General features: G+C 36.8%; 1 protein-coding gene across 2 annotated transcripts; it reads left to right on the top strand.

The window, feature by feature from the left end:
* Positions 1-5,157: 5,157 nt before the first annotated feature.
* Positions 5,158-11,719, top strand: LOC104824837 (LRR receptor-like serine/threonine-protein kinase ERL1). Of its 2 annotated transcripts, none has more exons than XM_019203890.1 (27): positions 5,158-5,547; positions 6,132-6,270; positions 6,372-6,443; positions 6,558-6,629; positions 6,757-6,828; positions 6,931-7,002; positions 7,101-7,172; positions 7,274-7,345; positions 7,447-7,518; positions 7,596-7,664; positions 7,769-7,840; positions 7,944-8,015; positions 8,094-8,165; positions 8,249-8,320; positions 8,401-8,472; positions 8,577-8,648; positions 8,734-8,805; positions 8,895-8,966; positions 9,046-9,117; positions 9,213-9,284; positions 9,365-9,436; positions 9,515-9,586; positions 9,666-9,736; positions 9,847-9,972; positions 10,046-10,384; positions 10,515-10,888; positions 11,021-11,719. In XM_019203890.1, exons 1-27 carry the CDS (start codon positions 5,460-5,462, stop codon positions 11,408-11,410), a joined length of 2,964 nt encoding a protein of 987 aa, XP_019059435.1. In that variant the 5' UTR covers positions 5,158-5,459; the 3' UTR covers positions 11,411-11,719. The 2 variants fall into 2 exon arrangements, with proteins under 2 accessions (XP_019059435.1, XP_010555314.1); XM_010557012.2 differs by having other exon boundaries at positions 5,159-5,547; positions 10,518-10,888.
* Positions 11,720-12,406: the final 687 nt, after the last annotated feature.

Here is a 12,406-nt window from a genome sequence, read left to right as displayed (position 1 = left end):
ATATCGCCCACCCCTCGTTTGTGATTCGTGTAAAAAAAATCAAAGAAAAACAATTAAGCCTCGTCAAAGTGTTGGATCTAATATATATATATATATATATATATATATGCTTTTATTGGTAATTAAACAAGACAACAAACACTAACACACAGTGTTAAACGATGTTATAATTAAGCCAAATAATTAATATTGTAAGTTGCGTGAAATTTAACGATTATGATGCTTAAATATGATTAATACGTGATTAAGTAGTGTATATACGATTCCGATTAAAATACGTTTTTTTCCCATGCACGTGGCGGAATCGAAGTGGCGATCAGAGTTTATGAATAATAAACGATTCAACGATGTCGAAAGAAAAAGGATGGATTGGAACATGTCCCGCATGTTTCGAGTCTCCATGTGTCTGATACGTATTGTGCCGCCTCTCATTGAACCGTTCACGATTACAAACTTTTTTTTTTTTGTTGTAACGTGGTGACTCTATATGTGTATAAATGTCATAGTATGTCTCCCTTGTGCTATATGTAGATTCACACGTGTGTGTGTGCGCGCATTTGATTATTTTCATATCACGCAGTGTTTGATATTCTTTATAATAATTTAAAATATCATTATTAGATGATGATCATTTGTGTTCCAATTGTTATAAATGCTATCTTAATTCATTGCATTATAGATCTCAAATTCATTATATTTCGAATATTAGCTAATATTTCAATAGTTATGGACCCACGACTTAAATTAGTGATTTTTTTTTATAATCCGGATTTTCACTAGACCTTTGGTCCAACCATCTTTCAGAGGAATGGAAAAGTCCATATAAATGCCTCTCTTTAAGTTTGGGTTTGAACTCCGGGTAAGAGCATGCTTTACATGTTCTCTTAACAGCAGACCACCCAATCTTGAGTAAATGAGTGATTTTGTGATATAATAATAATGAATTTCGAGGTTTGTATTTATACGGAAAAGTCGTGTTTGGTTGCATGTACCAAGTGACCACCGACGAAATGGAGTGTCCGAATGAGCGTAACTTATGCCTTTCCGGACCCTGGAAAAGCGGTTTACTTAAATGCTTCGTGAGATTTGTCGATTTCATTAATAATCTACATATCCTTTTTTTTTTTGTATAAATCTACATATCATAATACTCAACAGAAACAATCCACATACATACCATCCACTTGCAAAAATAAAAAAATAAAAAATCGTAGAACATAGAATTTTTTTATATAATAATAAAATCCGAAATCGAATTATCTATTTTGTAAGGTAAGAATTGACTTTGAATTTTTAAAGTGATATAAAATCTGGGGTTATAATTATAATTAAAAATGGACATAATGTAAGATGGGGAAAGAAGATAGCACATCGAGGGGCGAGAGCATATGGGGAGGTGTCGGCCTCAGCGGCTTGAGCGGACAGATCTATTTCTCGTCTTCACTCCTCTCCGTAAGAATCTATTTATAGTCTGTGTCGGTTTTTATGCAAAATTATATTATCTGTTTATTTAAATCGATTTTGTAAGTCCAAAGTATATAACAATCATTAGAAAAAAAAATTAAAAAAAGGGGAGTGGGGTTTTGGCCTAAAATTATTGAACAAGCCACTGTTTTAGCATATGATTGTTGTTGCTGCCGACATCTTTTCATAAACCAAGTCTAGGAATTTAAAGTCGCGTGAGTTTTGGATTTATTATAATTGAAATATAATTGATAAAGCTGGTATCCGAAATACTAACCGTAACTATATATCTATATATAAAAGACAATTTACATATAATATGATATACAATATTGTAAGATTATGATGTTAAATTTGAAATGGGATATACACATTTTGCCCCAATCGTTTGATTTGTCTAATTCACGTTTACAACCAACTTTCCCTAATCATGATTGCTTCCCAGTTTACTTTGGTATCTAATTAAGTGTAATCATTATGGTTTTCCCATTAAAATAATAACCATTCATCTTTTTGCTGTATTCAAATATAAAAAAGATTTAGATAAGAGATTTTGAAATTAATTTATGCCTTAGTGATTGTATCGTTTTTAAATCTATGATTCAAGATAATATCAGACTAGAACCCGGAGATAATATGTAGATTTCAATAATAGGTATGAACTATATATAAATTTGCATAATATATATATATATATATATATATATATATAATGCATAGGAAATTGAGTTGGGCCTTATAAAGGTGAAATAAATTAAAATCCCAAAAGAAAAAGAAGCCCATAATTTAATGTGGATCTATATATTGGGCTGTCACAAATGAAAAATGGGCCATTAAATAAATCATTTTAGTATTTAAGTTTGATATCCACTCATTCAGAGCTCAGTGGCCCATTATGCATCATAACTTTATAACCTAAAGTCCACTGGGCCTCAGTCCGAGTCTGACATTGAGAATGGTTTACATATTTAAACATTTATGTTGTTCATTTAGGAAACGTTTATTTTCAATTTTGTTTTTTTTTCTAGTTTATTTTTTTTGCATAGATTCAATTCAAATTTTATTATGATTTTGTTATTATTAAAATAACCGATTTTCATTTCAATTTATTTAGATAAAAAAATTTATGTCCATCTACTTAATTATAAATTAGAATATAATTAATTATTATCCGAACAAAATAAATTTCAACTGGAACTGGACTCTATCAGTTAGTTTCAATGCAACTGCCCAAAAGGAACCCGTAACAAATAAAATAATAACAAAACTGAAAAGGGCATAAACAAATAAATGGAAGAGTTAAATACATATTTTCCAACGGCTGCGATCCGCTGCGACATGCCACATCTTTACATACCCTAGGGATACACACAAACAACGCAGAACAGTAAACGACGTATAGGATAACGCCACGTGGATATGACAGAGTTCCATGATTGTCTTCTCTGATTGGCTATCAATCGTAGCCTGCAAATAATCTCTGTAAAAGCCCCTTCTTACACAACACATGTTTTTTTTTATTTGATATAAAAAACAAATGTTCAAAGTAACGTGTGATATAACAACCTTTTTCCTTTTTACTAGAGATAGGTAGGTTGTGTTAAATGCTTTTTCGTTGGGGTTTTTCTCTATCATAGGTTATATAGCCCAATAAGAAGCCCTACGAAATACTTTATACAAATTCTAAATATATAAAAAAAAATTACTAATTTCGTAAAATGGGTTAAGTTTGGCTCCTTTTTTGTAATGAACCCTCCAATTGTCCATTATTCAATTCGTCCATAAAAGGGTTTTTTTACGGTTGGAATGTGATGTGTCCCATTGATTAAATTTGTCATATTGTTTTGTATTTTTTATAGACATCGGCCCAAATAGGCGAATATACATTACTCCAAACCATAGGTTAGTATATATATTTGCATTTATATTGAGTCGTGTTATTAATGGATTCTAATTACAAAAAAAAAAATTAAACTTTGACAAGTAGTAGTCTTCATTGTGACTAAAAAAAATACATTCATTAATTTTGAGATCCGACGAAGACAGGAGAAGATATGGTCTGTCCAAATTAAGCTAAAGAGGACCAAACGTTACGTGAATTTAAAATCCCATGGATATTTTTTACTGATCGAATTTGTCAGATTATTTATTTATTTTATTGAAAATCCGAGCTCCCAAAATCAAATCTTGTAAAATGGGCTTATTATAAGACGACACCCAAAAACGAGCAAATCGACCGTCGATTATACATCCGACGGCTAGGGATTTCCCTTGGGTTGTGGAGCTATTGTGGGTCCACATTACATATTCAGTTCGATTATTTTTATTGCAATTATTCCAGCAAAGAATATACTAGTCCCTCCTTCCTTCTTGTAATTTTTTTTTACCGGTAGTGCTTTTTAGCATTTATACATCACTATATAATATAAATTGGTATTTTTGACTTTAATAAAAAAAAATACGAAACGATAGAAAAAAAAGAGAAGGCAATTTTAATGAGAGCAGCTTTATACGAAGCTATCTATACCATGAAAGGCCACAAGAGCCGATGCTCTGCATATCTCCCCTGCTTCCCCTTCTGCTCTCCCTTTTTCTTTTGCTTGTTTTGCCTTTTTAAATTATCAAATTATTGCACAGTATAATCACTATTTTTATATATTACACATTTTTTTTTTCTCAATATCATCAAATTCCAAAGTTTATATATCCATAAAATTGGTCGGATGAAAATATAATAATAATAATAATAATTTCGAAAACTGGAAGACCATTTAATTTTCTTTGTGGAGAGAAACAACACAAGTGGTAGAGAGAAAAGGAAACTACCAAAACCGAACCGGTCCAACCGGTTTCCCAATCTCTATCAATGCATTAAATGATATTCACAAGGAAATGCATGTTGTTTGTCTACATCGCGGTCCATGCTCTGTTCCCTGCACGCGGATTCTCCGCCGCTCGATCCGTTCGTTTCCTCACGCGCTTCGTGGCGCGTTCACGCATCAAGAGTCAAGACTCAAGACTGTCGTTTCTAGGGGGGAAAACGGCGTGCAAACGGCGGCGGCCTTGTCGCCGTCAAATCGGAGGTGCACTATTTCTCCTCTGTTTTTTGTTCCTTGTCACATCCCTAACGCCGTTTACTCTCTGCCCTTTGGCTAAAAAGTAATTATTTGGATTTCTGCATTATTAAAATGCCGGAGGATCTCTAATTGCATGGATAACGTTAATGCATTTGTACTAATCTCGTACTTAATGTATTATTATAGATCAATTTGATTGAACTGGCAGAAGTATATTAAAATTAAACAGGGTTAGCTTTTATTTTTGGACCAAATTAATTTTGAATGGATTATTATCCAATAAACTAAACCCAAAATTGACTCCGTTCAAATTTACAGAAGTTTTTCCACGAATGATATCTATATTTTTTTTTAATTATAATAAAATCTCATAAACATTATACAAGAATCTAATAATATTTAAATATTTTAATGTAAATTTTTTTATATGAATAATTGTAATTATGGTGTATAAATACTCCCACCCCTCGTTTGTGATTCGTGTAAAAAAAATCAAAGAAAAACAATTAAGCCTCGTCAAAGTGTTGGATCTAGGGCGAGAGGATTATTACGGACTCCTACATATACAATAGATGTACATATATGCTCTGACATATTTGTCGTTCATCTATTACTACAGTTTCTCTCTCATGGCGTCTCTAGTTATACACTGTACACTATATCACTGTCCATATCCTTCTCTCTCGTCTTTAACATTTCTGCTCTGCATTCCTTGCAGTTCACGCTAATCGCCTGTGTCGGTCTCCTTACCTCTCTCTATCTCCATCAACAATGGCTGACGCCTCTGAACTCGGCTTCCCTTCTTCTTGAAATTCGCTTCTAACTAGAAACTTCAAAGAATCTGGGTCATTTTCTTTTGGGTTCCTTTTTGTTCCTCGTGGGTGGGTGGAGAAGAAGAAGAAGAGGACGAAGAAGAAAATGAAGGTTCGGGTGAAAGGCTGGGTTTTATCCCTGGCAATGGCGGTTTTCGTTCTCGTCGGTGTTGCTTCCTCGATTAACGACGAAGGTTGCAAATTTTTCGGAGTTCCTTCTCGTCTCTTCTGAGTTTTTCAAAGTTGTCGTTTTTTTTAACAGCGAGAGCGAAGTCTGGAAAACATATTCAAGACCAAAACCTTGTTTGGTTTCCGAGAAATTTAGGGTTTTTCCTCCAAAATTCTGGTTTGGGTTTCGAGAAAATGTAGAGGAATCGTCTGCTTTCCCAGTTCTCTTATCTTGTTCGCGAGAAAATTAAATATCAAGGCCTTGCGCGGAAGCTCCGTTTGGTTCCTGAGAAAATGAACGCTGTCAACTTTTTCATGGCAGTCAGTCGGATTTTTCACTCATAGAAATGCAATTTCAAAAAAAAAAAAACACTCCTTTCCTTCACCGGAAACAGGAAGGTGATTTGTCCCGGAGAACCCTTATTTTTGGATCGAAGAAAGATTTCATTTTCAAGGCCCTGTTTGGTTTCCGAGAAAAAAACCAAATCACTGATCATCTTATGTTCGAAAATATATTTTTTAAAGTATTTGACTGTTGTTTCATAGTATAATAATAAATTGATTTCTTGATTTCTTTAGTATAAAAAAGATTCATCCTTTTTCTTCTCAGGGAAAGCGCTGATGGCGATTAAAGCTTCCTTCAGCAACGTGGCGAATGTTCTTCTTGATTGGGACGACGTTCACAACGACGACTTCTGTTCATGGCGAGGAGTCTACTGCGATAACATTAGCCTCTCTGTCGTCTCGTTGTAAGAATCTTTCTCACAGTTCTTGTCGTTTCATCTTAACAGATTCTTCATATGGCGTAATGGGTCCTTTTTTTTGCGATGGTTTCGTTTTTTGTTTGAAGGAATCTTTCAAATCTGAACCTGGGAGGAGAGATTTCACCAGCTGTCGGAGATTTGAGGAATTTGAAGTCCATGTTCGAGTTTCTTCTTCTTCTGAAAGTTTAAATTTTTCTGAAACAGCACGGCATATGCTGTGTTGGGTTTATATGATTTTATCAATAGTGATACGTGATCTTTGCAAATTGCAGAGATTTACAAGGGAATAAGCTAGCTGGTCAAATCCCAGACGAGATTGGAAACTGTGCTTCTCTTGTTTATCTGTAAATCCTTTCACCCTTTCAAAATCATTTTTTTTATACAGTTCGAGTTGAAGTTCTTGAGGTCTGGCATGTTTTTGGTTTTCTGATTTTCCATAATGTTTATATAAACCAAGAATTTCCTATGCAGGGACTTCTCTAATAATCTCCTGTTTGGTGACATACCATTTTCAATCTCTAAACTCAAGCAGCTGGAGTTTCTGTATGTATTCTATTATCAAGTTTCTGTATTTTGTTTTTCCTTTTCTCTAGTTTTTCTTACTGATTCAAGATTGTTACATTCGAAATCTGTCTATTTTTCCAGGAATCTGAAGAACAATCAGCTCACAGGCCCAATACCAGCGACTCTAACACAGATTCCAAGCCTTAAGACGCTGTTAGTATATGATTAGCCACTGCAGAATTTAGAAAAAGGAATTACTATACTCATCAAATGTTCGTTTTCCATAGTAATTTCTCTTATAAATTCTGCAGTGACCTTGCAAGAAACCAGCTTATTGGCGAGATACCGAGGTTACTTTACTGGAATGAAGTTTTGCAGTATCTGTAAGTTATTTGAGAGTTACTCCAACCAATCTTTTACTGCATAAGATACATTCCGCAACAACGAAAGTATTACGCTCTGATTAAATTTAACTTGTTTGCAGCGGTTTACGTGGGAATATGCTGACGGGCACATTGTCTCCCGATATGTGTCAGCTCACTGGTTTATGGTACTTGTAAGTGGACTCGATAAGGATCTTCGTCCCTAGCTCTTGGCTTTATCTTTCTTTCCATTCTCAGTTTCATGCCCTCATTGGTTTGTTGATGCGTTTGTCAGTGATGTGAGAGGCAATAACTTAACTGGAACCATCCCAGAGAGCATTGGCAATTGCACAAGCTTTGAGATCCTGTATGCAGTTTTCTTCCTATTGAAACTTCGGCTTCTCTTCTTTGTTCTTGTCTGGACTTATGTTCTTTCATTTCCAGGGACATATCATATAATCAGATAACCGGAGAGATTCCCTACAATGTTGGATTCCTCCAAGTCGCCACTTTGTAAGATCTTATACTTCAACAGTATCATTCGATCAGCGATGAATGCAAAACAGTTGGTGGTGGGATTGAACAAAACTAGTTGTTCATGGAATGTTTTCTCGCAGGTCACTTCAAGGAAACAGGCTTACGGGTAAAATTCCGGCAGTGATTGGTCTAATGCAAGCCCTTGCTGTTCTGTAAGTTCATTTCCCATCGAAAACTTGAAATAAAAACCAGTGCTTTATTTATCCGTTTCAGTTTTTTTCTCTGGTTTCTGTGTGAAACTTTTTCGATTTTCAGGGATTTGAGTGACAATGAGCTAGATGGGCCTATTCCTCCAATCCTTGGCAACCTCTCGTACACCGGAAAGCTGTAGGTCTCGTCCCCTTAACCCTTTTTTCAAAATGATCACATCTTAGCGTTTAAAGATTCATGCTTTTGTTGCATTAGGTACCTCCATGGCAACAAGCTCACTGGACCTATCCCACCTGAGCTCGGCAATATGTCACGACTCAGCTATTTGTACGATCATTCTCTAATCCCAAATTCCTTCATTCGTCTCTTACCTTCATTATGCTTATCATTTTTGTTCATTATTTATGTAGGCAACTGAATAACAATGAACTCGTGGGAAGTATCCCGCCCGAGCTTGGGAAGCTGGAGCAATTGTTTGAACTGTGAGTGCTCTCTTTCTAGTGATTTCTCGGTGTCTTCTCATATTTCACTGATATGTTTATGCATATTTTTTGTGTTAAAGGAATCTTGCCAACAACCGGCTTGTAGGACCAATTCCTTACAACATTAGTTCATGTGCTGCCTTGAATCAGTTGTAAGGATGAGATCCAACTTTTCCATATGCTTCTTTTTCGCCTTCTTTGTCCCTTTCATCGTTGTAGTCAATCTTATTGTGTTCTTATGCTGTTTCTATTGCAGCAATGTGCATGGGAATCTCCTCAGTGGATCTATACCATTGGGATTTAGGAATCTTGGCAGCTTGACTTATCTGTAAGCTTAAATCTTCTGTGTTTTGCAGCACTATCTTTTAACTTTCTTGCCAACTTGATCCGGATGGAATGCTTTGTGAGTTCAGGAATCTTTCGGCGAACAATTTCAAGGGCAAAATACCTGCTGAGCTCGGGCATATCATCAACCTCGATAAATTGTATGTTTTTTCTTTCAGATGTTTTACTTCTTGTTCCGGCATTTAGTGATTATTAGGTGGACCGACACTTTTGAATTTGTTATTTTCAGGGATCTGTCGGGCAATAATCTTTCAGGGTCTATACCATCAACCCTCGGTGATCTTGAGCACCTTCTGATATTGTGAGTCTCTAACCTCAGAAGCTGCTTTCTTGTTTGCAAAACTCTCACTTTGTTGATGTGAGATTTGTTTAATTGGCAGAAATTTAAGCGGAAATCATCTAAATGGCCCGTTACCTGCAGACTTTGGGAACCTTCGAAGCATTCAAATTGTGTAAGTTTTTCCTTCGGACATAAAAACACTTTCTTTTGTATACATCAAAACGATAAAACCGTCCTCTTTACTGATTCTTCTGTTTTCAATCTCAGTGATGTGTCATTCAATATCCTCTCCGGTGTTATTCCCACTGAACTCGGCCAGTTGCAGAACATTGTCTCCTTGTAAGTAAACCCTGTTGTCTTACTCAGCCTGTTTAGGTATAACAGAGCAAGTCATGTACTGTTCCTTCTGTTTCTTTCAGAATTCTGAACAATAACAAGTTTCATGGGAAATTACCGGACCAGCTTACAAATTGCTTCTATCTGGTCAATCTGTAAGTTTCTTTCGGGATGTTGTAGTGATATAAATGTATCGGAATCTGACTTTGTTCCTCCTCTGTTATCCATTTTAGGAATGTCTCCTTCAACAATCTTTCGGGGATGATCCCACCAATGAAAAACTTCTCACGTTTTGCCCCTTCAAGGTATCAAGTGGCGAAGCCTTTTCTTTATGTGTCGTCTCTCATCTAACTGATATCTGCCTTTTCATTTCTCGTTTGATAGTTTCATTGGAAACCCATATCTATGTGGAAACTGGGTTGGCTCTATTTGTGGCCCTTTGCCTAAATTTCGAGGTATCTATAGCTAAGGTCTATGTTTAGCAATGGTCTTATCAACATATTATTTCTCATTCCTGCGTTGGACGGATGACCTTCTTTGGTTTGCTTTCTGGTATTCACATTAGTCTCCAGAGCTGCTATCATTTGCATGGTCCTCGGGTTCATCACTCTGCTATGCATGATCATCATTGCGATATACAAATCAAGGCAACAGAAGGAAATCCTGAAAGATTCTTCAAAACCAGTTGAAGGTAATGTCTCTTCTTGTGTGTTCATCAGAATTCAAAGCAGAGGAATACGATAACGTTCTTGTGATCATACCAGGTTCTTCCAAGCTTGTGGTTCTTCACATGGACATGGCCATTCACACGATCGATGATATAATGAGAGCGACTGAGAATCTCAGTGAGAAGCATATCATCGGCTGTGGTGCTTCCAGCACCGTTTACAAATGCACGCTGAAAAATTCCCGGCCTGTTGCCATTAAGCGGCTCTACAATCAGTACCACCACAACTTGCACGAGTTTGAGACAGAGCTTGAGACCATCGGGAGCATTAGGCACAGAAACATTGTCAGCTTGCACGGATACGCCTTGTCTCCTTATGGCAACCTCCTTTTCTATGACTACATGGAAAATGGGTCTCTTTGGGATCTTCTTCATGGTTAAATCTTTTGTCTCTTTTCTCTAATTTAAACCAGTTTATGCATAATCTTTGACCGGTATCAGTTCCAAGATTCATGATTTGCGGAATAGGTAAGTATGATTGTTGAAAAGTTTTGATTTTTTTGAAGCAGGGTCATCGAAGAAAGTGAAGCTTGACTGGGAAACTCGCCTGAAAATTGCAGTGGGAGCTGCTCAAGGATTGGCGTATCTTCACCACGACTGCACCCCTCGGATCATCCATCGGGACATCAAGTCGTCAAACATACTTCTAGACGAGAACTTCGAAGCCCATCTGTCTGATTTCGGGATTGCCAAGTGCATTCCAGCAACCAGAACTCATGCTTCAACGTATGTTCTGGGAACGATCGGTTATATCGACCCTGAATATGCTTGCACTTCACGGCTGAATGAGAAATCTGATATCTACAGCTTTGGGATAGTCCTTCTCGAGCTTCTAACAGGGAAGAAGGCTGTGGATAATGAGTCCAACCTGCATCAACTGGTATATATGATTCTTTTCCAAACCTTTTTCACCCATCAAGAAAAGAATCACAACCCGGTTCTTGAATCGTTGATCGGGTTTGAGGGTTAGTTTTTGTTTTTTCGTTACGCAAACTGCGTGTTGATTTTGCAGATATTGTCAAGGGCCGACGATAACACGGTGATGGAGGCGGTCGATCCGGAGGTTTCAGTGACGTGCATGGATTTAGGACACATCAGGAAGACATTTCAGTTGGCTCTGTTGTGTACGAAACGAAACCCTTCAGAGAGACCGACCATGCACGAGGTTTCCAGGGTTCTGCACTCTCTTCTGCACCCAGCCACTGCGTTAAAGAAGCTTTCTCCTGTGGACTACGCGCAGTTTTTTGTCGAGAAAAAGCAGCACGGCGTTCGTCAGCTGCAGGAAGAACAGCAAGAAGTTCAACGACTGCGTGAGAACCACTCATCTGACGCAGCGGCGGCAGAAGCTCCATCACAGTGGTTCGATCAGTTCCGAGAAGTGATTTCCAAAAGTAGCGTATGAGACAAGAAAGTGTTTTGAAGTTCCATTTAGGTTTTGTCGCTTACTTGCGTCCCAAGAAATTGGTAAGGTTAGAGTTTTAAATTCTACATCAGGGGCTGGTTTTCTTGTGAATTTAGGGGTGGGAGCGGGGGCATTTTGGGAAAAGTAGAAATTTCGAGGATAGTTGTGGAATGAAATGAATGTGTATGGAAGGGTATTCAAGGCAAGAACAAGGTATAGCTGAAAATAGGTTCGTGAAGTTAATGTTGGTTTCCCCAAGGACATGTTCACGAGTTCGTTAAATTACTGGTCCCCCTCTTGAATGCTGTCTCTCTGTCCATCTCTCTGTGTATTACACGGGGCAATTGCAAAAATACCCTTAAATGTCGATTTCACTTACAGCCCATACCCTCGCATAGTAAAAAGAAAACGGCAACATCAGATATACCCTTATAAATATAGAATCCCTATAATATCCTTCTTTTATTTATATAATATTATAATATACTAAAATAAATAAAATATAGATCTATTTTTTATCCCTATTTTCTCTCTCCTCTTTATCATTGTCTCCCGCCATACATCGCATTATCTCTCTTCGAGTTTTTCTTCTTCTCTCTCTTGAATGTCTCTTCTCCAGCACGATTTTTTTGGTAAATTTACTCCAAGAAACTCATCCAATAAACGTAGATGTAGTGATATTGTCGCTTATAGTGGAAGAAAAACGAGTAAGTGGAAGGTCTAAACAAAACCGATTTTCTAGATCTGGTGAGACTCGAAAAAAGAAAATCATGTTCGGTAGGTTCGGTCAGTACATCAATGATGTCACAGACGTATGAGTCATAATATTATGTTCGTGCATGTAATGACATTATCAATTCATATTTGGACTAATTCACTCGTGTATTATATGGTAAAAACAGTCGTCAAACTGATCAAACTCGTCAAACTCATCGTAATACTAATCAACTCATAACACTGGTCAAAGTCGTAACACGCATTCGGGGTTTCATGTTT

Source organism: Tarenaya hassleriana, unplaced genomic scaffold, assembly GCF_000463585.1.
Source record: "Tarenaya hassleriana unplaced genomic scaffold, ASM46358v1 Cleome41, whole genome shotgun sequence".
In the NCBI taxonomy this organism is placed as follows: domain Eukaryota; kingdom Viridiplantae; phylum Streptophyta; class Magnoliopsida; order Brassicales; family Cleomaceae; genus Tarenaya; species Tarenaya hassleriana.
This window is presented reverse-complemented; position numbering and strand designations above follow the sequence as displayed.

What these genes read in the sequence shown, in the direction of transcription:
- LOC104824837 (XM_019203890.1), top strand. Translation starts at nt 5,460, where the DNA reads ATGAAGGTTCGGGTGAAAGGCTGGGTTTTATCCCTGGCAATGGCGGTT. An exon ending in ATGTCACGACTCAGCTATTT is followed by an intron (nt 8,166 to 8,248) that starts GTACGATCATTC and finishes TTATTTATGTAG; the next exon opens with GCAACTGAATAACAATGAAC. An exon ending in TCACGTTTTGCCCCTTCAAG is followed by an intron (nt 9,587 to 9,665) that starts GTATCAAGTGGC and finishes CTCGTTTGATAG; the next exon opens with TTTCATTGGAAACCCATATC.